The 26,766-nt window shown below is 38.8% G+C and overlaps 1 protein-coding gene across 1 annotated transcript in view; it reads left to right on the top strand.

Moving 5' to 3' along the window:
• LOC126195360 (slit homolog 1 protein-like) overlaps positions 1 to 25,083 on the top strand; it is a 129,389-nt gene extending 104,306 nt beyond the window's left edge. The window contains exons 8-10 of the mRNA XM_049933938.1: positions 17,235 to 17,407; positions 18,963 to 19,144; positions 22,570 to 25,083. Coding sequence (XP_049789895.1) covers positions 17,235 to 17,407; positions 18,963 to 19,144; positions 22,570 to 22,834 — 620 coding nt within the window. The 3' untranslated portion in view covers positions 22,835 to 25,083. The remainder of the gene's footprint in view (positions 1 to 17,234; positions 17,408 to 18,962; positions 19,145 to 22,569) is intronic.
• The last annotated feature ends 1,683 nt before the right edge of the window (positions 25,084 to 26,766 follow it).

The following is a 26,766-nucleotide window of genomic DNA, read 5'->3' as shown; positions in this document are numbered from 1 at the left end:
TACCACGTTCCCCAGACCTAACTCCTCAGGACTTTTGCCGGCTGCGGTGGCCATGTGGTTCTAGGCGCTTCAGTCCGGAACCGTGGGACTGCTGCGGTCACAGGTTCGAATCCTGCCTCGGGCATGGATGTGTGTGATGTCCTTAGGTTAGTTAGGTTTAAGTAGTTCCAAGTTCTAGGGGACTGATGACCTAAGATGTTAAGTCCCATAGTGCTCAGAGACAGTCCTCAGGACTTTTACCTGTGGGGAACACTAAAGGACGTCGTTTATCGACAAAAGCCACGCACATTGGATGAACTTCGCGAATCCATCGTACATTCATGTGCAAATATCCAGCTGAACACGTTGCAGTCAGTAGTTCGTGCTGCAGTTGGCGGCATCGTTTGTGTGTGGATGTTAATGGTGACCATTTCGAACACCTACAGTGATATCTTTAAGTTGGACTTTAAGCTACACTTTCACCAAAAATGAAACAACTCCGTCAATTAGTTTGCAAGTTATGGACTTTTAAACAGTGGATACATTTTTTTGGACCCCTCTGTATGTATGCAAACTGCAGCGACGAATGGGAACTTGTACCAAAAGGCAGGGATTCTGGCCTGATCTCCCGCTCACTAGGCAAATGTGCTAACCACTACGCCACTCTGCTCTGGATTGAGGAGGGAGGCGCAGCTGTATAGTCCGCGCAGCTGTGCAAAGCCACTGTGGCAGGGTGGTGTAGTTGTTAGTGCGTCTGCCCAGTGAGCAGGAGCCGTGGTTTCAAATTCCAGCCTTGGCACAAGTTGAGACTTTTCATTCGTCACTTCAGTCTGCATGTATACATCATAGATATCTGACACTTCAAAAGGTCTCTGGAAACATTGGAAAAGCACCTATGCCTGAGTTTCAGGCTGCATCTTCCGTTTTTTCGATGCTAAGGTGCTATTCCAGTACCGCTGGAGAACCTCTGCAGTGCTGTTCGACTTTAAGGGGAATTCTGATTCGGCTGAGGCATGAATGGGAATTTGGATTGTAGAAGAACACATGCTAGAGTAGTCCGTGCAGTCTGAGTAGTGAGGAGGCGACCTGGGTTCGAATCCCGGCCTTGGTAAAAAAAATTTCATTCATCGCTTCCCTCTGCATATGTACATCACTGATGTTTAAGACCTGTAACGGCCTCTGGAGCCGTTCTCGAAATGGCCCCTGTACCAAAAAGGTACTAAAAAACGTTTCACACCATCTCCATAGCCGAGTGGCCATCACGACAGACCGACATGTGGGGGACATGGGTTCGATTCTTGGTGCTGGCAGGAATTTTTCCTTGATACGAGAACTCGAGCAGTGTCCACTAAGCATTTTGATGCGAACTGAGGAGGTAGCTGATTGAGAGATGGCGTCTCCAAGGTCAAAACTTCGGCAACAGGCGGGAATGCGGTGTGCTGACTCCTTGCCCCTCCATACCGCCTCTGATGATCAATGACTGAGGATGACACAACTATCGCATGATCTCGAAGGCCTGATCGCCGGGTTCCCTTTTTTTTTACCACATGCATAAGCAAACCTCACAAAAACTAGTCACCTGTAGGAGATGTCACGCAAACGTCATGTACAACTGCTCCAGCCTTGGTAATGGCCTCTTTTTGGCGAGGAAGAGGGTCCATAAGTTTCTTCAACTTTGCCGTACTCATCTGATGCCACTCATTGATGAATAGATCCCGTAGGGCTACTACATTGGTTTAGACACTGGACTCGCATTCGGGAGGACGACGGTTCAATCCCGCGTCCGGCCATCCTGATTTAGGTTTTCCGTGATTTCCCTAAATCGCTCCAGGCAAATGCCGGGATGGTTCCTTTCAAAGGGCACGGCCGACTTCCTTCCCCGTCCTTTCCTAATCCGATGAGACCGATGACCTCGCTGTCTGGTCTCCTTCTCCGAAACAACCAACCAACTACTACATTGGTGCGATGTTCATTGATAAGTTTCACCCGCTGTTTCAGATAGTCCTGACATTTCCTATGGGATTAAGCGGGCCAGTCTACATGCGATAGAGAGTCTGTCAAACTAAGAACGTATACAGAGTGTTTGACTATTATTGGTACAAATAGAGGGGCGAAACAAGCAAATAATCCTAAAAATCATAGGTCCAGAAACCAGTAGTTTCCTAGATACGACGTATGCACACGTGCAGTCATGCCAATGTTACAATACTGTTAATACCTAATGCTACGTTTATGCTGTGGCTTTGCTGCTGGCATATCGCTGTCTGTTAAATCGGTACGCTACTTTCATTAATGTGAAATGAACTGTGACCTTGAACCAATCTATCATAGCTCAAGTTTCGGTCCGTGTCGGTAATAAGTGAACAATGACCATGTAGTGTAAACATGGCTTTATCTTCCAGGTACCAGTCCCCACAGTGAACAGGAAATGTATCGTGCACACGTACGAGTTGAGTCGAATGAAACACTAACTTTTTTAATTTTTTTTTATTCAACGTGAGGCAGCAAAGGGAATGTGTACATGTACGAGTGGCAGTCAAATGAAAACCTAAATATTTTTTTAGAACAAAAGTGGAGTACATCGTCTTTCGACATAGTCTCTCTGGCGTCCAACACAATTCCTCCAGCGCGTAGGAAATGCACGGATTCCTCTGACAAAAAATTCTTTCGATTGTGTGTGCAGCCAGTCGTGCACTGTCTGCTGCACCTCTTCATCGGAACGAAATTTGTTTTCTCCCATTGTCTCTTTGAAGTGGTCCAAACAAGTACGAGGCGTGTTTTTTAAGTAAGTACCAGTTTGAAATTAAAAAAGACCTGCTAAGATAACTCAATAATTTTATTTTTACATGAAAACCTGTGCCTTAATCTACGCATTGACGCCATTACAGTCTGATTCTTCCTTGTTTACATTGTGTACTGAGTGTTTAAGATACCTCCGATAATCGTGAGTCCCGCCGACTGTAAAGTACGGGCTGTTATAAGATTTCTTAGTGCTAAAGGCCTAAAAGCGATCGATATTCATCGTGAGATCTCTGCAGTTTACGGAGAAAACATTATGAGTGATGGAATGATAAGAAAATGGATGAGAGCATTTAAAGATGGCCGCACAAATGTGCATGATGAACAACGGAGTGGGCGCCCTTCGGTCGTTAATGAAAGTTTGGTGCAGGAAGTGGACAATAAGGTGAGAAAAAACAGACGGATTTCCTCCTTGCAGGATGACTTTCATAATGTTTCTCGTAGAGTTTTGTATGGCATTGTGACCGAGCACTTGAATTACCGAAAATTGTGCGCACATTGGGTACCGAAAATGTTGACGGATGTGCACAAAACCAAACGTTTAGACAGTGCATTGACTTTCCTTGAGCGGTACCACAACGACGGTGATGATTTCTTAAGCCAAATTGTTACGGGCGATGTAACATGGGTGGCCTACGTCACACCAGAATCAAAGCAACAGTCCATGGAAGTTGAGCAAGGGCATCGTTTTGCTGCAAGACAATGCCCGTCCGCATGTGGTGAATCAGACCAAAGATCTCACCACATCTTTTCGAGGGGAAACTCTAGATCGTCCTCCATACAGCCCCGATCTTGCGCCCAGTGACTACCATCTGCTCCTGCACTTGAAGAAACACCTGGGCGGTCAGTGTCTTCAAGACGATGACGAAGTCAAAACAGTGGTGATGCAGTGGTTAACAAGTCAGGCGGCAGACTTCTATGAGGAGGATATTAAAAAACTGGTACAACGTTACGACAAGTGCCTCAATATTGACGGAAATTATGTAGAAAAGTAGATTAAGGTACAGGCTTTCATGTAAAAATAAAATTATTGAGATATCTTAGCACGTCTTTTTTTAATTTCAAAACGGTATTTACTTAAAAAACACGCCTCGTAGTGATCACTCAGTAAAAGGTCTGCAGAGTATGACGAATGTGGCACAGTATCGAAGTGCAGGTCATCGATGTTTGCAAATGTTTCATGGGCAATATGAGGCGAGCATTGTCATGTTGCAAAATGACACCTGTAGTCAGAAGTCCACGTCTCTTTGATCTTACTGCAGGCCGAAGCCGATTTTTTGACGTATTGGAATATACCACAATGGTGATGTTGTCTCCCCCAGCCTTGTAGCGTTCCAAGACAATGCTGTGTTCATCCCAAAAGAGAGTCAGCAGAACCTTCCCTGCATATGGCTGCATCCGGAATTCCTTTGGTTTTGGTTATGAGGAATGGCGCAATACCTGGCTTGCTCTCATGTTGGTGGTAGTGTACCCAGATGACGTCTCCTGTAACGGTTCTCGCGAAGGAGCCATCACCTTTTGCTTCAGAGAGCCGCAAAAGTTCTTCACAGATGTCAGCGCGTTGCTCTTTCACTTCTGGAGTTAGCTCTCGTGGCACCCATCCTGCAGACACTTTGCGAAGCTTAAGCACTTCATGAATGATGTGCTGAACCATGACTAATGTTCACATTTGCGGTTCTTTCATCCACTCTCACACGATGATTTTCTATCACAGCGGCTTCAACTGCTGCAGTAGGCTCCAGTGTCACAACGCAATGTGCCTGATCTGCATGCTGAGTGTCTGTCGCAGAAGGCACGCTGTTCCAGAACTTTCTGTTCCACTCATACTCTTGCTGCAATGCCAGACATGCATCATCACCTGGACCTCAATTCGGCAGTGGATTTCAGTAGGTTTTGTACCTTCATTGCCCAGACAACACGCGACAGAACGTCGTTCTTCCATCGAGCATGTAGCAAGCGGGGCTGCTATTTTGAATTGGTATTGTGGAAGCGTTTCGCTTGTCTGTAGCATGCTGCCACCTTTAGGGCACTCCTTACATAACTGGTAACAGTACTGCTAACTTACAGAACAATAGTGTGAAATGTCGATATTTAATTAACTTTCAAGGTTTTCATTTGAGCCCCCCTCATAGCGTTTGAAGGGGTTGCCATGTCTATACATTCATTTTCAAATGAAAAAATGGCTGACATCCATTTCAGGCATGGGTGTGCTAATGGCAAAGCCTGGGAGACAACTCGATTGGATCATGACATGCCCTCATAGAAGACAGCCAGACAGCAAAGTGTTCACAAGATCCTATCAGCAGCTATTTTAGGACTGGTTCATTTAAACTCAACATGGAAACTTGCAGGTAGACCAAGAATAGAGTCAACACGACGAAAGGAGGTGCGCATGTGTTACAATAAGTGATTGCAATGCTGGGCACAAGTACCAAAAGGATTGTTACAGCACAACCCATTTCACGCTCCACCAAATAGCAGATATTACTGAAGGGACAGTTTGCAAGCCCAGGCTGCACCTGACTTTTCAATCTTGGTTACCTTCTGCCAATGGAGCCTTAAACAAAGAGGGAATGATCCACTGTTCCTCGTGCACGTGCTATTTACAGACGAAATATTCTTTACCCAAATGGTATTACAAACATCCACAACACACATAGTTGGGTTTATTAGAACTCACGTGCTACCAGTGGAGATTTACCATTAATATTTGGGCAGGTGTCGTTGGTGGTCAGTTGACATGATCACTTTTCTTAACTGGCTGACTCACTAGCTATATGACCTTAACATCCTGAAGCACAAGCTAATCAACTATTCAGATGGTGTCCCTTTGGTGAACGGATCTGTATGTCACACATGCATGATGGTACTCTGGCACACTTCCATGTTGCTGCTTGAGAACACATAGCACGAATCTGTTCTGGTGTAACAATAAGCTCTGGCTCGAAGATCAAGAAATATACAGCAGAGCGGGCTGTGAGAAGACGTCAGCCAACAGCATGCTGACTAGGATGTCACCACGATAGGAGTGGCATCTACATGAAAAGAATGAAAGCATCATGCCATGTAGCTGCGGCCTCACTAGTAGACTGGCACTAGAAGAGAGGACTAGAAAAGTTGTACTAGAAGAGCCACAGAGAATATTAACAATAGCAGTGACATATGAACCTGTGTGATGAGCTTGCATGGAAATTGTATCTATCAAAGGACATTGATTATTTGCATGTCGCCAATTGCTTGCAACCCATCATGTAGAAACAAAAGTTTAAGTATTGTCAACTCAATTACTGTAATAAACTCCATTAATATGATTTGCTTGTATGTTGGCTAGCTATCCAAGAAAACAGCTTCCTAGACATCCTATAAGATAAGAGTGGGCAGGATTCCACAGAATCTCCAAAAGCAAGTGTATTGGTTGTGGCCTCCCACATCTCCCAACTTGGACCCACTGGATCTTTTGTGTGGTGATATTTAAAAGCTTTGGTGTATTACAATCCTGTTGATAGTGGCACTGAACACTGGGAAAGCATTTCAGATGGTTGTCAGTGTATTTGAAACACACCTGGGATTTTTGAACATGTAGAGACATTGATGAGGAGACGTGCTGAAGTCCACTTTCACATAAGCAATAGTCATGTTGGACACTTGTTGTAAAGTATTTGTCCTCTAGTACATATCTGCAGTTTGGATTGCTGGGGATGTGGCTATGGAATCAATCACAACACACAGTATCAAGGAAACCATTGGTTTCAAGACCTGTGTTTATTAGGATTATTCACTTGTTTCATTATCCTCTACTCACCCCTCTTATTTGTGCCTACAACAGTCAGCTATGAACATGGCTGTTGTTATCTTATAGGAATAGAATGATTACAGCATACTCATTATTCAAATGTAGAAGAAAGGATAACAGTTGGTCACCAAGAATGTTGAAATAAACGTCCTGATTCATGTATACAGTTATCTCAATGAGAGGAACCTCAGAAACAACATCGAACTGAACTACACCCCTCACAGACTACAGGGCATAATGCCTCATTGAACTGACAGTATACTGAACACTCTGCATTGATTGAAAAAGAGGCAAAATTGCAACTCAGCGGATCACACTACATACTGCCAGTCAACTGCTGTCAAATTTCTGTGTTATTTGGCACACTGAAGATGAGCAACTTTATGTGCCCCTATGGATAATGGACTTTTCCGAGGGAGTTGACTTGAGATGTCAGAAGCGTGCAGCTACCTTCATAGTGTTTGCTGGGATATTTGTTCAGATGGACCTGCATTCACAGGCAACAGCAATTCCTGTCAGGTTTGTAACTGACAAGCAATGACATTCACAATGAAATAAATCTTGGGTGAACAGCCTGGTATGAGTGTGCATAGGACACAATATTTGAGCAATCGACCATGTTGCCATCATCAGGTGCGCTGATGTACTGACCGGCAGTGGGCTGGCGCCATGTATATATAGGACAATCCCCCTCCCCCCCTCCCTCTCCACCATCCCTCATCTTCTATCCGTGACCACATTTCATAGCTGTGAGTGGTATACCATTCCTTGTAGTCATGTTGGACAGTCTGCACTGATGCACCAACAAAGCAGGCAACTGCATTCATTGTGGGGTCATATACATATACAAACACAATACCTCTTTTCTGCCATTACATCACTTATCCACAGTCACCCATCCTACTTAACCATTTCCATATGACCAACTGGCACGTATACATGACTTCACTGCCTTGATTTATGTTAGTGGTGGTGCACCGCATAACCACTTATTACCAGTTCTGCACCACATACAGTACTCCAAGATGACAAGTATTTTCTCTTAATGTGGCATTTAATATTTGGTCTGGTGACTTTATCTGTGAACATGTGTGAAATTATATTCAAAGGGGACACAAAACAAGAGTAAAGGCACACAAACTAAAAATACTTCACTGTTCAAAGGTGCATATCTTTGCGGATCTGCTAATTTAAAATCTGCTGCTGGGTGACATTCAGTACTGTGTTGCTCCATCTTACACATTGTAACAATGTTCACTCTGCTCAAGCCTGACACAATCTTCAATGGTGATCCTCCTCACATCATTCAATGAATGAGGATGGTTGGTGCAGTGATGCATTGGAAATTTCAACTGGCCTGAAATATGCTAAGTTGGGTTAATCACAGCATACACCACAAGCCATTTTGTTTGGATGATTCCTGCCTTCTCAAGAAAGGCATTCACAAAGTAATTGCAGTGTGCTTATGCTTTATCAACTTGAACGATGAGACATATTTGATAAGTAAAAATTTAGTGTTACTGCTTGTTCTCAATTATTCTTTGGAATGTCAATAATGTTCCTCATATTGAAACTGAACACATTTAGAATTGATAAATTCTCAAGGAGCTACTTGAGAACAAGTGAGAGTACAGCTTGTATGTTTGATGTCACTGCTGTAATTATGAAATTAGGGTTCGCGAACAGCCATGCATTGTTAAAAGTTTTTGAAGACCACCACTTCTTTCCTATCTACTCACATTCAAATTTTAACAATATCAACAACGAGCATTTTGAGGTGCACTTGATTAAATGAAGATGTAAATAAAAGTATGCCCCACAGTGAGAAATGTTCAACATCTCTGTTGGTAAATCCACAATATGAGCATTGAAAATTAAACACAGCACTTCGGTCAGTTACATTTGCTTGATTTCTCTTAAAGTGACACAGAATGAGTCAGTTTACAGACCATATATACATGATTTCCTTGCATGACTATTTACAGTATATTAAAAGTCACAGTAGTATAAATTCAATAGAAATGAACATATTTGTATTTGTCATTACCTTCAGAGAAAGTGAAGCCCAATTGCAACAATTTGGTCAACATAGTTGTCTGCTGCACTACACATGCTACCAGTATTTAATTAAATATTCATCAGTAGAACAAAAACAGTGGTCAAAAAGAAATGATTTAGGACTAGTCTTAACATTTGTTTTGCTTCTTGACAGGCATGGTGTTGAGCAAATGATAAAAGATTTTTATATGTGTGTACTGAATGCTTTTCTTAGCCACTGACAGCTCCAGTAATGGCAAAGGCACACTTTCTTCCAGTGTTATAACTGGGGGCGTTATTACTCATCAAAATCATGATGAATTATTTAGCATAAATTTCTCTGAAGTGTTCTTATCCCAGAAAAGTATGCCTTAAGACATGAATTTGTAGAAATATGCATAATATATGAAGGTGTTGATTTGTTTATTTACAAAAGTTGCTGATCTTAGTTATGTGAGGCATCTGATTACATGTTTTCTTCAGATCAGATTTCCATCAATATGTACACACAAAAATTTGGAGCATTCTACCACATTCACTGATTCTGATTCATTTGTAACACTCACTACTGAAGTTATTCTAAATTGCACAAAAAGTTTTGGACCATCTGTAAACATATATGCAATTAGATTCAAGTGGTGCAGGGAATGAAAAAATGAATACGAAATAAAAACAAAACATTAATCAAAACAAAGGCATTCTATTCTGAAGTATACATCTTTGCACACCTGTAAAATCACAATATGCTGCTGGAAACTATTCAGTACTGTGATGCTTTTCCATGTGTATTGTAACATACTTGTATCTCTATGACATTCTGTCCTCAATGTTCTTGAGATACTGCTGTTTATACCTGATCTTGTTCTTCACCAGTGATTCTGAGGTCATCCAGTGTGTGGTGATGGATCCTGCATTGACATGCTGCACGTTTCAACTGGTTCCATACTTGTCCAATTTTACTTATGTCACAGATGCCAAATGGCTAGTATGCACACAGAGGGGTACCCAAGGGGCCAATGCACCAATGCCCCCCCCCCCCACCCCCCCAAAAAAAAAAGTTTGGGATAATATCAGATATGATGGAAAATTTATAGTACCAAAAAGCTTTCTTAATATTATCTATTCCTGCCTACGACGAGGTCAAGTGAAAGGTGTTTTGCATGTAAAGAGCTCAATGATAAAAAATTATTTAATTATTATTATATTTAATTATAATATAAAAATCATAATGGCAAATAAACCTACCTGAAGGATACACTTTGATTTTCATTGACTTTCAGTGTGTTGCGGTGTAGAGCAAAATAAGAAGCACCCACTTTAAGGGGGTGAAACACGCCCTTGAAAAATCAGAGCGTTCTGCATTTTTTGACCATTGCAGTTCTACACTTCCTCGTTATTCTAAAGGTTTACAATAATTTCACAATAATAATATACAAATGATTTTAAATATAACATAATTAAATCTGGAAAGGTTACCACTTGAAAACAAATAAGCACACCAAATGTAAAAAGAAAACACATACATAACACAAGATATGTCTACAGAAGAATATACATTTAGAATTATTTATCTGGGAAAGACTTGTTAAACAATCCAACATAACAACTGACACTGAAGCAGACATATATTGGGTGCATGTACAGCGACATAGAGATATTTCTAGCTTATTTCTGACAAATACATCTTATACATACACTTCATCTTATGTGTTTTAATTTGGTATGAAAAATGCCATTAATCAAATGTCATAACGAAAAACAAAATTGGGGGTGGGGTTTGAGAGTTTAGAAAAAAAATTACTAAATCTGGGTGCCCTGTTGTTACATACATTAAAAACTGTATATATGTATTGTTTCAACAGTGTTCATTCACAAACATTACTCTAATTTTTTTTTCAAGGGGTGTTTCACCCTCTTAACAACCATATGGGAACATATAAAAAAATATGTGTCTCTTAGTTTTTCTCTACACTACAATACATTCAAAGCAGATCAGAATTGAAGTGTATCCTTTGAATGATGTACTTGAAAGTAAAATTAGCTTCCAGGTTGGCCCCCACCTCCCAGAAAAATAATCCCATGTGCGGTCCTGCAAAGGCCTTCAGTTTAGTTTAATGTCTCCTGGAAGAAGTTGTTCATGAGGTCAGCTTGAAGTGCTCATACATTACGGTCTTCAGAAATAAATGCATCATCAATGTTGACTGCAGTGCTGGTCAACATGTAGGAGGATCCTATCTTAATGCACCACAGTTCTCAGATTGAAATTAATCACAGGCATCCAATATGCATACATGATACCAGTCCACAACATGACTGACCCACCTGCCTGATGAATCTGCAAGACTGTATACCTTGGACATTTAGTGATACCTGGCCTCATGCACACTCTTCTGTAATGATTGTCAGGAGACAGACAAATACTGGACATATCAACAGAGATAACCCAGTGCCATTGATCCATATTCCTTCTGAAGTGTTCCCTTGCTCACATTATTTATGCACCAAGTACTGAGTATTTTGTACTAGTGTTCATAATGGGTTCCATATAGTTCATATGGAAACTCATTTTATTCATTCATTCATTCTGCTATATCCACAAGTGTCCAGATACTGGTGTACATGTCAGAGAACCAGAGAAATGGTGATGAAAGGTGGGAAGGCTGCCTGCAGATGGGACTCAAACCCATGCTGGAGTTGAGCATCTGGGCTGAGAAAATGGCAGACCCGACACAACAGGAGTAAGTCAATAGCAACCTATGTAACAACAAAGTGCAATGAACCTTTGACACGATGCTGTCAACAGGTCAAGTAAGAGCCACAGTCCAAATCAAGACCAAAGAGGAAAAGCAATACTAAAGCAAAGTTATCAATGAATAGTCAGTATTACAGTGGACATAGTATTGAACACCATCAGATGAAGTACATGACTAACTGCGTGGTCAAGTTATGGCAGTATTTATGTGGGCAACAAGGGACACTGTTGGCTGGTGTATTCACGTGGTGAGACAGTGGCATCCAGAAACCATTGCATACAGCTGGAAATGCTGTGAATATTGCTGTGGAAGGTGAAATGAAGGTATGAGCAAAAGTGCCATCTCATTGACTGTAGGCCGTGGGGAGAAAGTGCAGTTGGCAGTGTTCATTGGGACATCGATGGAGATGGCATGCCAGGGGGAACCACTGATCCATAGGGAGTTAGAGAGGAGGGCCAGAGTGACAACAGGACACCCACAGTAGCAGCTCAAGGTTCTGGCCGTTGTGTCACATTGGCACCAGAAGACAGTAGAAAATGGGGCTGCAGAGGGGATGGGCAGAGGCCATGAATTGAGGGCCAGTGTCAGAGACTAATGTGTGAGGCAACCCTTTGATGGCCAAAACTTGTGCTAAGGCAGAAAGGTAGGCCTGAGTCATGGTGGATTTGGACAACATAGGAGTACCTTGAATAGGCATCCACAATGAGCAACTACATAGAACCTAAGAATTGGCCTGCAAAATCGAGATAGATGCTGTGAGGAGATGTGAGGAGTAGGCCAGGTGCAAAGGATTGCAGGGCTGCTGCCTGGTGCCATGTGCATGCTGCGCAATCATAGACGATCTTTTTGATGTCACCATTGGTCCTGGGCCAGTACACATAGTGGCATACCAGTGTCTTCATGTGGGACATACCCCATTGACCCCAGTGAAGCAAGCTCAATAGCTGACAACGCAATTCTGCTGGAATAACCAATTGATGTGCATCCATCTCAGATCCAAAAGGATGACACCATCCAGAACTGAGAGGCTGTGAGAATGCTGTTTCCAAATGTGGAGTGTCGTCAACCAACTAGTGAGATAATGGGGCCATCTATGGATTACATAGTGAAGGACCTGTTGCAGGACGGGGCCCAGTGCATTGCACACTTGGCCATAAGGAGAAAACCCTCCAATGTATGTTGATGTTCAACCTCCTGGTGGTCAAAATCAGCATCCTCGTTGTCCGGTAGATGGGACAGTGAGTCAGCATTAGCATTCTAGGCTGTTGGCTTGTACCGGAGAGTGTACCGTAATTGTAGGCACTGATGAACAATGCTCAGCGCTGGAGGCATTGCGCTGTTTGTTCTGAGAGACTGATAGCAGCCCGAATAAAGCCACAAATGGCTTGTGATCTGTATTTAGAGAGAACTGTGTCCCAAAAAGACAGATATGAAATTTACTGGCTGTGAACACTATTGCTAAAGCCTCCTTTTCTACCTGGGAGTAGTTGTGCTGTGCCAGTGTTACAGTTTTGGATGCATATGCTATAGGCTGTTCAGAACCATCCCTATATTCGTGTGCCAAGACTGCTCCGTAACTGTAGATGGATGCATTGACTGCCACAACCAACAGACGATCAGGAAAATGGGGCCTGAGGCAGTGTGCAATGATGTCAACATTGTTTTAAATGTGACAAAAGCCTTGTTGCAGGCGAGGGTCCAGGCATAAGGGGTCTCCTTTTATGCAAGTAATTGAAAAGTTGTGCAATGTGGGCTACCTGGGGTAAGAATTTAGCGTAATAGTTGAGCCTCCTCTAAAATGCTTGTAATTCACGTAAGTTTTTAGGACGAAGTAAAGAAGTGATGGTGGCAGCATCCTGATGGGTAGGCTGGATCTGGATTACCTCTTTAGAGAGCTAACGCCCCAAGTACTCCATTCCTGGCTGAAAAAATCTGCACTTCTCCAAACAACACCTAAGGCCTGCATGTTGCAGTGTCGTGAATGAGGTATGGTGGGTTTTCCAAATGTTCCTGGCAAGAGGGTCCTGTGACAGTAAGGTCATCCAAGTAATTGACATATGCCAGAGTATTCTTATCAGCTGTTGCAGAAGTTGCCAGAATACTGCAGGGGTTGAAGAAATGCCAAAGTGGAGTTGCCTGTACTTACACAACCCAAATGGCGTGTTAAGGATGACAGTGTTCTTAGATGCCTCATCTAAGGCGAGCTGGAGGTATGCATCAGTGAGGTCAATCTTGGAAAAAGCAACACTGTCTTCTATCATGCCTTGAGATCCATGCAGCCTGATACCAGATATTCACACCTCATTGTCCATAAATACTATCATGAAGGAGTGCCTTCATAGTTACGGAATGAGTTAGTTTTTACATTGACAGGTAGAAATAGTCACTTCTATAAAGTATGCTAACATTATGACTAGCACTAATCTGCTCAAACTGATAGTGATGATGATGATGATTTGTTTACTTGGGTTGCCTCCAAATAGACAGTAGGGCAGTTCTGTTGCATTTTCATTGGGCTGCCTAAGAACCACAATTTTTAAATTTTGGTCATCATCTGGTATTGAGACCATGAAAAACCACAACGTGGCATGTCTTAAATGTTTTGTGTCTCACATTGGTGCTTGGATTTTTTAGTAACAACACTGTAGTATTCACCAATTGGCAGGAAACTTCCCATGCTAACCACACTTCTCGAACTCATGATGCAGGTGCAAAACTTTTGTGAGCTGTTAATTTGTTCAGTGGAACTGAATATACTGTGTGTTTCCAAAATTAAAGGAGAGTTAATTTGAGAGATCCACATATTATAGAATGAATTTTCACTCTGCAATGGCATATGTGTTGATTTGAAACTTCCTAGCAGATTAAAATGGTGTGCTGAACCAAAGCTCAAATCTGGGGCATGTGCCTTGCACAGGCAATTGCTCTACCATCTGAGCTATTCTAGCATGATTCACAATCCACCCCAACAGCTCTACTTCTTCCAGTACCTCCTCCCTCCTTCAACTTCACAGGAGTTCTCTTGCATATCTTGTGGAGCTAGCTCTCTTGGAAGGAAGAACATTGTGGAGAAATGGCCTAGCCACTGCTTAGGGGATTGTTTCCAGGAGGAATTTTCACTCTGCAGCAGAGTTAGGCTGCTTTAAAACTCCCTAAAGAGTGAAAATTAATTCTGGAAACAATCGCCTATGCTGTGATTAAGCCGTTTCTCTGCAAAATCATTTCTTACAGGAGTGCTAGTCTCACAAGGAATGCAGGAGAACTACTATGAAGTTTTGAAGCTGAGGAAGGATTCTGGCAAAAATAGGGTTGTTGGTCAAGTTGCTAGTTGTGCTTGAATATGTCAGTTGGTAGAGAACTTACCCGCAAAAGGCAAAGATTCAAAATCTACCAGACTGTTTCACCACATATTAGTTGAAAGAGAAATTCTTGGACATCGTGCTAAATGTCTTGTCAGACCTCACATCTGGTGTGATGCCTGATATATTTTATTTTCAAGACATCTGGAAAGGACTTCAGTTTTACACTTATTAATTTTTTTTTAAAAATACTAGTAACATTTTATTTTGTTGAAGTAGTTCTAGCCAGATTTTTATAACACTCACGTCATCTGCAAAAGCACCAACTTTGCTGGATGTATTTTAAGTGGAATGTCATGCACATATGGTATACATAATGATGCACATTACTTTTGCACCTAAAGTAACTTGACTTGTTATCGATAATTGTAATTTCATTCTGGCTTTGTAATTTCATTTCACCTAAACACACAGTTATTTGTTGTCAACAAGTCATAGGTTCTTCTCATTATGAAGTCTAATCTTCCTTTCTAACTTTTCCCAACTTGTCTCTGTTTCCTACCTGAGGAAGAAAGTAATTGTTTCAAAAGCTAGAATAGCTCCTTGCACTCATATGTACTGTTGTACATATCTGTTAGCAGTACTAACAATTTGATCTCCTGGAGGTAAATATTTGCCAGCAGTTCTGTGAGAAGCACACAGACAATAGCTTCTAAATGATGTACTGCATCACATGAATACATCAGCATAAGCTTGATATAGTGTTTACATATAAAAAGAGCTCAAGGAAAGAAGGTATCACAAGATATAATTCGTATTTGTGAATTTCTTTGCAAAAATGCTATGTTTGAAAGCAACAGAAACAGATGTTCATCATAAAAATTTGCTCCTGTTAATAACAAGACTATTGTGTTACATGTTAGCAGAAAATAAATGGTTTCTGGATGCAGGATTCTTTGCTAATGGAAAAAAGGTTTGTTTAAAAGAGGGTCTGCCAGTATTTTAATAAAAACTTGCTCTCCGGTATCATTACTGCAGTTGATAGCATGACTACATACTAAGGTAGCAATTAAACCAACATTGCACAAGAGAAGTAAGGAGTAATTTGTGTGTTATAAAAACTGAGTGAGGGTTATGTGTGGACATGTTGCGCAAGATGGTAAGAGTAGGAGGTTAGAGGTAGGAGAAGTACGAAATGACAATACCTGAAGGTTAATTCAACCTAATATAACAAACTACATACACAAAGTCGAAGAAATAAAGAAACTACATACACAAAGTCCAAGAAATAAATTTGTATGATTTACACAGATAAGGAATTATGGTCTCGAATTTGTTTCCTATATGTACAAGTACTTAGAGTATACATAGCATGTAAGTTAATCAGTAACTATCACAGCTATTAATTATACTGTGTCAGTGATCGGTGAAAATCCTTCAAGAAGGAACTGAAAGCAATTTCTGTTTGGCTATCAAATATAGTAGAAGATGACGTTTCATTTTCTGTGCAAATTTCTAATTATTCATAGAGATCCATTTTCATATCCTTTAGAGCAACATAGAGAATCTGGAGTGTTAATTCGCTGTATTTTAGTGCATCAAAGTATACAATAATATCATTTAAAAAACTTTGATTTGTTTAAATTTTTATTTCCAGGAATATCCATGTATTGTTCATACATAACCTCAAAGCTTTTAATGGTCTGACCAGTTTAGGAGTGACATGTATCAAACATGATTTTGTAAGCATTTTGTTTGGGATTGGATGCTGTGAATGATCTTACAATGTGTTTTGTTACTGGTGAAGTGGAAAGTGTCTTTGCTTGTTAGTAAGATGCACTTCCTAAGAATTTTAAAAGAATAAGTCAGACTTAGCTATTTGGAAAGACATATGATCTGACTATATGAAGATGAGTGCTTGTGTACTTGAAATTAATACTATCATCATCAATATCATTATCATTTAACAACTGAATATCTGAAGATGAGTCCTTGTGTACTTAAAACTAGTTCATCATCATTGTCATTTAACAGCTGCAGTTCCCTCAGTGCAGTGTGCAAGCCTCCTTTATCTTTTCCTCTGCAAGTATATATTACTGTTCATGATGTCATCTAGTGTTCCTCCTCTCCTGTAATGTCCATCTTTATATCATCTTTCAGGTGTGTTCTTACTCTTCCCAAGTCTCTTCAATTTTTCTCTCTGGATTTAGTCAAACTGTTCTTCTTGGTTCCACCATTAACCTGGTATATTCTGACTCACTGTAGTAGTGCTCTTTTAATCCCAGCCATCTCTCTTAGTGCTTTATTTCTCAGTTTGTCTAGTTTTGTCTCCTATTATGGTATGTAAATAAACAGTAACAAAAAGCAATAGTTATTGGTTTCAATAATTATATTGAATACCTAAAATTTTATTTGATAACCATGCACTTTGGTGTAATTCCATAAAGGTAACAGTAGCTTAGTACAATAAATTTTAATTATTTTCTTGAAATGACTGTAAATAAAACAGTTCCATCAGAAGGACAGACTATTATTGCAAATCTAATGAAACTGTATTTGATCTTCTGCTAAAAGAGGTGACTGCAGGAGCATTTGATGGGTTACTGAAGGCAGAAACAGGTGACGTTGCAGAAAGTTCTACTAGTGGTGACAACTGTAGAACTGGCACTCTGCAACTGCGACTCTCCCACAACAACATGCTGAGCAGTTTGCAGCCAGACTCTTTTCAGGGATTGCCTCTGTGTACGGTAGGTTCTCAGTATATATAACATAATACCATGTTCATAAAAATATGTTATGGATTTCAAATAAAATTATTGTGCACTAATAAAAATGAACATTAATACTTCTAAAGCTGTGATAGAGAACCATCATATTTGCAAAACATCACTGATAGACGGCAGTAAATGCAATGATTACAAGCACCAAGCTATATGCCACAGCAGCAAAACACATACAGACGACGAATATCCTGAGATGGCCCTTCAAATTACAACATCATGCTAAACATGAGGTGTCAGCTATATTTCAGTGTCACTGTGAGATGCTACAAAACCATGCAAGTTGATCATGCCAGTTCAGAATACCAGCAGTGTACTGATTCACACATGGGGCACCACATTAGGTGAGCTATCTTTTTGATGACACAGTAGTCACAGAATAAATTAACAGATAAGTTGCAGCCAGAACATCAGCTAGTATCATCAGGAATGTCATGATGGAAGCTGGTCTATGAGAGAGACAGCCACTCACCTGGTTTACCATTGCCCATTGCAGTTTGTTACCCTGCAGCAGGCCTTAAAACGAGTAGCAGAGAGGTGGAAGGAGCATTCAACAGAACTTTCAAGTGAGACAAGTGACAGCATTATAATCACATCTATGAGCTGATTGCAAAAGTGCATTGTAGGTAGTCTACAAAGTGTGTTCCAAAAGCTTTAGAATAAAAATTAGACACATTGCAGAAAACTCTAAGCTGTGTATTTTGAGATAAGGAGGCTATGATCACAAATGAAAATTTTAGGCATATATGGTACTGAATGAGCATTGCATGTGAGACACATGGTTTTAAACTGGTGATGTTTTGTAGCAAACACCTGCTTACCACATCAACTCCGGGTGTGCTACTTTAAAAAATAATACTTAGTCACCTCTGGTGTGTACACTGTTCACTATTGATTGTTGAAGGTGAAGCATTACTTGTTAAATGAGATTGCAATCATGTTTAATATCTGTTTCATCAAGCTGAATTGCCCAAAAAGTCAATGAATGTGCAGATAAAAGTTTCAATACAGGTGTCATCCTAACTGAAAGACATTTATTCTTGTGGACAGAAAATTATGATAAACTGAACCATTCAAACTTAACATGACTGATCAAGGTGCTTGAAAAAAGAATTGTTTGCATCAGAAGATGATGATGTATTGTGTAAGAGGAGAGTCATCAATAAGCAAATGTCAACTTGGCAGTCATCACTTTCACAGGGTGGCCCAAAAGTCATGAAGGGTTCATAACTGTGAATAACTTTTTATTTATCATTACTTTCACCAATACATCACAGACTTAAAGACCAAGGATTTGTGATTGTTTACACTTCACCTGTCAGAAACTGAAACAAAAGATAAGAGAAAAGAATAATCAAAAAGTGATTCACAGTTACAACCCCTTTGTGACTTTTGGCTCATTTTGCTATGAGCTCACATTATTTCATATGGTGTAAGTTGTCTGTATGTCTACAAATTTGTGTTTTATAGTTGCAATGCAATAGGTATTGATACTATAATATTCTCATTAATGTTCTTCAAGCTGGATTTGAGTGGCAATGCCCTGGAGACCCTAGATCAGACTACAGTTCAGTGGGAAAATCTAGAATGGATTGATCTGCAGCACAATCCCTGGGACTGCCAATGCTCCCTGCAGTGGATGGTGGACACTGTCGTTACACTTCTATACCCAACAACTCATGCTGACCTTCTGTACGAGCTCAGGTAATAAGCAGGACTAACAGCCATAATCAATGATGTTTGATAGTATTTCTAGCTCCAAACTCATACTTTCACAAGGCTGAATTACTATAGCAATAGCAGTAGTCGTCGTAGTTTATTCATCCAGAGACAATATACATTGCAAGGATTTTATTTGAAAATACATAGTGTAAAAAAATGCAAGACAAAGGTGCATAGTACCAGAGCCCTACCTATACTGCATACATGCCTCTAAGTACAAAAATGTATGAAAATGTATTTTATGTGGACAGTATCACACAAATAAAATCTAAATTACAAAATGTATGAAAAAGGTATTTTGTATGTAATATATAGTTGCTATTTACATACAGATAAAATTTGAGTTCTAATGCTTTTGTCAAAAATACTCATTCACATTATACCAAACACTTGATTAAAAATACTGTTAATATATAATAAACAAAAATAGTTACTTGCACCAATAGTTATTTGCTGCAAGTTTATTGCCAGCATTCATTTAGACTGTAATGACAGTTGGTCATTAAAAATTAAATTGCTGCTTTTTTTAAGTGGCAACAATTTTTTAAAAAATCTGTGTCAGAAATTTGTTATACAATCTAATATCCTGAATGTTGGCTTGTTTTTGTGATAGAACCTTGCTTATCCTTTTTATATGGATATGACTGCATGTTCTTGTATCATAAGAATGAATATCAAGTTAGTTTTGAAACGGCGTTACACGTGTTTATATTGATTACACTTTCTTGTATGTAGAAGCATAGCAAAGGTAGAATATTTAAATGTTAAAACAACTGTTTGAAGGCTGATAGCCTTGAACTGTTGATATTTATTCCAAGAGCTTGCTTTTGAATAGTGAAGATGGTTTTTAACTTTATGTCCTGGATTTTCCATTGTTTGAACATCATTTTTAGTTTCCCTTATTACGATCTCAGAAAGTGAGGCTACAGGTAATAGCAGAATGGATGCAATGAAGGTAGATTATTTTGCATACTGTCTAAATTTTTTCCAATATGCAAACCTAAAAATTTGGTCACAGCTACCTTCTCATTGGGGTTATTTTGAATTCTGAGGTTCAGGTTTTTATACAGTGAATATAATTAGTTTTTGAAATGTAAAAATTAACTTGTCCATTTAAAACCAATTTTGTATACATTCCAAAACTCTGGCTGCAGATGTTGGCAGTGCATGGTTTACACCAGTTACAAAAACATTTGTATTAGCAAACAGAGTTAAATGAGTGGCATTGATTGGAATCTCAATATCATTTACATAAATAAAAAACAAAATAAGCCCAGTAGTTTGACAAGGTTAGTTAGTATTGGTATCTGGTCTGATTTATTGTTACAATAAAATCTGGAATTATAAGCAAAATGAATCAGCTGCTACTCAAGGTATCCTCTACCACCTCTCAAAGCGTGTTTCTTTCCGGTACTGCTTGTTACACTCTGTGTATCATCATCCACAGTGGCATAAAGGCCTCTCTTGAACTTTTACTTGTGCCCATTGTGCTCTTACATGTTTTCTGATATTATCTACCCCATTATATTATGTCATCTCCATGGTTTTCTCTTATCTCAAATACTCTAGGAAATAACTTCCATCATTTGACAATCGTCCATTCCCACCAAACACAATTTCATTTTGTTAGCCATAATTATGAAATCCATTCTAGTCTGTTGCTAGATCCATTTGTGAATTTTTCTATTGCTTTTAGTAATACTCAAACTGTATATCTCCATCACTCTTTGAACAGATCTCAGATCCAATGAGAGTAGATCCATTAAACTTAGAGAGACATTGCATACTCCACCAGCAGACTTTAGTATTGCCAAATTGTCTGTAGAGAGGTCACAAAAATCATTGTGTCACTCTTCCAACTGTGGTAGTGTCGCAAACAAAGTGCTAAAATCTTGTGCTGATCTGCTAGTCCCCCCTACCCTCTTCAGTTACATTACCTTCATAACCAGTTATGTAGTCAAGGTACATTTCTGTGAAAGAAAAGTATGCAGTAGCAGCACCCATTTATATAAATGGCAATAATCAACTGACCTCTATTGAGATAACTATCTCCTTCCTTCCTGTGTTCTCAAAAATTCTGGACAAGATAGCTTACGGAAGATTATTGGGATTATATTATTAACAACAGCCCAGTTTGAATCTGTAAAAGCCTTTTTTAGCACAAAAGCAATATATGATCTAGCAAACTCAGCTTTGATAGAACTAAACAAGAAAAATTACCTTGTTGATAACTTCTGTGAGCTTTCCAAGACCCTCGATTGTATGACCATGAAATTTTACTGGGATAAACTAAACTCATAAAGGCAGTCCCCTTGTGTGAATGGAATAATCTATTAGCAACAGAAAAGAGCTTGTCACGTTGGCAAGTGATGCAAAAGGAATAAGACTCAGTTCAGAATGACGAAATATTAAATACAGTGTACAGCAAGGTTTGGTACTTGCCTCACTCCTGTTCTTGACCTATACAGGGTGAATCACCTAAAGCTTGGACTGCAAATATTGTAGAAATAGAAAAGTGTTATTAAAGTGCAGTTTTCACACAATGGACTGGTCATCAGGGGGTCACATTGTTGGACAACAAACAGATTGGAATAATAGTTAGAAAACATATTTTTTGTGCAAACATAACACTTTTTGAAATGGATCAATACCTATTGACATTAGCATACTAGAAGTAGGGTAAATTAGAATGTCAGTGGTGTATGTTACAGGATTCCAGTGCAAGTCATTTACAAGATGTCATATTTTGAAAATTTTCCACACCGACACTTGTTTTTGACATTCAGCTTGCATAGGTGCTACGTATGTTTGTTTACAGTGCACTTGTGTGTTCCTTGAGTAAATTGTGGCTGACTCATCAGTTAATAGTGTGACATCCAAGCAGTAGATCATGAGTGTACCAAACCAGAAAAAGCCGACATGCTTATGGCGTATGGAGAGTGTAGGAAGAATGCAGTTTGTTCTTGTACTTTGTTCGTGGTAAGACATGCCGAGAGATATCAACCATCTTGGCAGTTTTTATCAACCTCTTCAAATTATAAAAATGCTAGTGTCATCAGCAAACATCACCGTTTCTACAACAACTAGTAGTTGGCAGTGGATGTGACAATACTGTAGCAGCAATTGACAGAAGTCAGCAGTCAGGTAATTTTAATTGGCTTATAGCTGTTGGTAGTGTTCCCTTGTGAAATAATTGCTGTATCCAAAAGTTTTACCATAATTAAAATTCCACCTGAATAAATAACTGTAAAGGAGGCATATTGTCTAACACTAGAAAACAATGTTTTACTAGAATACAATAAATTATTCATACTCTCAGAAAAGGTACAGTAAGATGTTCTTAGGCCCACATGACTTATTGTTGACAGTTTTACACCAACTTCAGTTACATCTTATTTTTATTGCAGATGTAGCACACCTGCAGCATTGCGAGGAAGGCGATTAGTACATTTCTTCAATCAGTCGAAGCCTGCACTGTGCAGGGAACCATTCAGTCGCATGACAGCAGCCTCAGACGGAGATGTGAATGTCAGCCTTACTATGGGTGGCTCAGGTGTGGCACTTGGTGTCATACTAGGATTGTGTGTGCTGCTGATCATCCTTGTTGTGATTGGTGTTGCTCTCACATGGAGACGGCGAACTGCTGTGCGCAGGCGAAACCGCCGTTTCTAACCGATGAAAATGGTATGATTGAGTAAGGAGATGTCAAAGTGTGTGGTGCATGAGACCAGATGACTGGTATATAGTCTGATGCTTCATCACTATCTATCAGTAGTGATCAATTTTTTAAAGACCATGTTTATTATCTTATATATGTGACAACCAGGTACATTTCATGATTAGATGTATCTGAAGAAATTGCTAAATTGCAAACAGGGGAATGGCCTACACAGTAGTTGGAGAAACATTCCATATTTCTTACGTAGGTCTACATCTGTTCTCCTCACTTCTCTGGGGATAAAAACACATAAATTAAGAGTTTTCTATTGTTGAAAGTCAAGCAGCAGCCATTATGATATACAATTATTTCACCAATATTATTTACAAATTTTGAAAAGCTTCTTTAATTACTCAAACACTTAACATATATTGTGTCTTTCTTTCCATCTTCATATCCATTTCTTCAACCTGCTGAGAGGCACAAATATATTAACTATGGCTGTCATATTGATAAGCCATCAGTAATGGCAAAAAAATTAGGAATGCTAATTCAACATTACTGTATCTCCTTATAGTGCTGAAGTACATCCAAGTTTTTGAAACTTATCATTTCCCTCTTTGGTGTCCAGTATAAAACGATTTGAATCATACAGAGTAATATGTGTATTGCAAATTCTGTTTACTGTAACAAAGGAGCACATGTGTGTTAGATTGTAATGTCAGGGATTCAAACAACTAAATGGTGGAAGAAAAAGTATGTTATTTGCAAGGAGGTGGTGCAGTAATATGATAGATGTTAAACAGGAGGAGTATAAGTGAATTAATTTCTTCTACAGATTATAGTGTTACCACATTGAGTATTGAGTGTTATGACATTGAGTATTGCAACAAGATGTCGAAATAATATCAACTTAGTTGTACAAACCTGTAGTGCAATTATTAATTATTCAGTGGTGCTTGTATTTGATCTTTTGTAGATTCATGTCAAGCAACAACATTACTCCATATATCATGTTATCTACCATCACACACTCACTGTTGGACTTCACTCCAGATGATAATTACCAAAGCTGGATCTCCCAGTTGTTCTGTAGGTTATTCTGTACAGCATAAATTATCCTCTGTTAAGTACTGCTAAGTACTGTGATTTTTGCATATGTTCTGAGACATGGGGCTTCCCAGAAGTCTCAAAACTACGTGAATTATTCTTGAGTTTTCTGAACGGTAACTTTATTATTGTCATTCTCTCAATGATTTTGTGAACTGTCATTATTACATTCTCCATCACAGTGATCTCATTATTTTAACACAGTAGAAACATTGCAGCAGCAAAAGTAATTTTTTTCTGTTCTGATAACATTGCAAAGTTAATGAGAAAAATATTCATCTGCTTGTCATTAACTCTTGAGCGGGTCTGCCATTTTTAATAATACGGGTGGACATGCAGCATGTTTTGCACACATGTAGAGAATAGCTGTCCTTATGTTACCAAGGTAAACACACATTAATAAAGTCACTGTTTACTATTAGTTTAATTAAACAGTGATAAAATAAACTTACATAATACAAGCTGAAGCACTGTTTGGTTAAACAGTGATGTAATAAACTCTCATTGTATCACTCTATTACCACGGACAGGTGTTACCTCACAGTAATTACCCACTCAAAGCATTCAACAGCACAGTTGCATTAGATCCCAGCCAACTGCTTGTTTGGTTACTAATTATCTTGTAGATAAATGCCTCATAGTGGGATTGTGCAGTTGGCTGGGATGTAATGCAACTGTGCTGTTGAATGTTTTGAGTGGGTCATTGCTTGCAATCTGGGTTATTTTCTTGCACGGAACTTTTTTTTTTTTAACTTGCTGTTTTTTATATTACTGCTGCTCACATGTTATATGACAACACAATTTATCACAGTATTAACTGAAGTGATAATGAAGAAATGGGTATGGACTCACAATTGTGGGCTAACAATGGAACATTGCAAGACAATTTTATTTGTGGTTGGCGCACTACATACGTAGGCATGCCCGCTAGAGGGTTAAGATGCAGATGTGTATCTAAAAGTAAAGGAATAATTTTTTACTGCACCTTTGCATAAAGTAAACTTTGTGCTTAAGAAAGCTGAAATAACATGCCACAATAAATGTGAACTATAGAATTGTGAATGCATCATGTATATCATTAAATTGTACAATCATGAACTGAATTCACGTTTGTAATTTTTAACATTTTCACAAATAAATTTATTTATTTAAAGACTTAAGCTTTACTTTTGTTAGCTTACATTCATTTCACCAAAAAATAATTTGACAAAATGCATTAATGGTGAGTACATATAATTAGTAGGTTGATTACTAACAAAATTTCCAGAACCATTCAGTTTGTTTTGGGTATTATAGTGTAGCAATTGTGCATTGTGTATCAAATATGCTCGAGACATGAAATCTTCATGCTAAGTGACATTATTACTGATGCTTTTTTATTCTTGGACTTTTTGCAACTATACCACGTATTGATTGTCACTTGTTACTCTCAGACTGTTTTATGCTTTTGCATGCTTTGTTATTAAATGTTGCAATAAAGTAGATTTACTCCAAACCACAACATTTTTCCAAAAAATGTTTCAATAAAGTAGATTTACTCCAAACAACAAGATTTTCCAAAAATATTGAGGTTCAGAGTAAATCTGTTTTAATCCAACATTTAATAACACAGTGTTGAAAAGCATGAAGCGGTCAAATGACAATCAATACAGGAAAAAATTATGAAAAACTGAAGAATAAATGAACCTCAGCAATAATGCTGCTTAGCATAAATGCTTTTTATCTTGAGCCTATCTGATGCATGAAGCACAATCACTAAAACAATTTCATACAACATGCATATGTAAAACAAGTTTTGTAAAGGTGGTATTGATTTTTATTATTAATTACAAAATGGACACTAAATCATATGTAAAATTAAAGTCCCAGTCTTATAGATTAATCAATATTAAGCTGAACAGAATGTTGTCGCACAATAGTTGTATGGGTACACATAATCTAAAGTGCTAAGAGCTTACCTATCACCTGAAGAAAATCTCTTAATATTAATTAAGTAGTTGGAGATTAATAAGGCTTTGTAGATTTAAATGGAGGTTCACAATCTGGAGACACTATAACGTTGATTTTCAGGTAGGCGGGCATCTTGAGTTACTGATGTTCAATTTTAGATTACTTTAGGTAGCAAACTTCCCAACAAGAATTGATGGGAATAACAGGTGGCCGCTTACAACTTATTTTGAGGTCCAACAATGATTTACCAATAGAAATTAATAGTTTATCTGAGCTTAATGGTCAAATGCCAACAATAAAACTTTTTGGGAATTATGTTTAGGTATAAAAGATACATGCATTATAACATGTTTTCTTTCTCTCTCTTTTATATACTAAGCCATTACTGCCCTGGTTCACATACACATTTCTAAATAATTAACACATTCATTCTTTTTAAATAAAAAGTATAAAGGTGACACAAATCTACAGGAACTAAGCAAATAACCGTCACTTGTATCAAAAGAAAATTTCCTAAAGAAAATTATAAAATTTTGATATAGAATTGTTGGCCAGTAATCTCAGTGCTGCCAATAGTCACATATATAAAAGTACCTACACCATCATCACTTTTGGAACTGATAGTTCCTAATTTTGAGGAGTTGGGGGGAATAAATTGGTGAAGGTTAACAATTAAGGACAAGCCACTTTGACCTCAGTATAAGGAGAGAATATAATCACAACAGGTGGGTCCTTCCTTTTTAAACTTCCACAATCTATCTCTCTCTCCTCTCCAAGGAGGAAACTATTAGTGTGTCTATTGGCATTATTGATACTTCTCGTGAAGGTAAGGACTGGCCAACAATTCTCTCACTAAGTTTATAGGTAACAGACAGATTTGACTGAA

Source organism: Schistocerca nitens, chromosome 7, assembly GCF_023898315.1.
Source record: "Schistocerca nitens isolate TAMUIC-IGC-003100 chromosome 7, iqSchNite1.1, whole genome shotgun sequence".
In the NCBI taxonomy this organism is placed as follows: domain Eukaryota; kingdom Metazoa; phylum Arthropoda; class Insecta; order Orthoptera; family Acrididae; genus Schistocerca; species Schistocerca nitens.
This window is presented reverse-complemented; position numbering and strand designations above follow the sequence as displayed.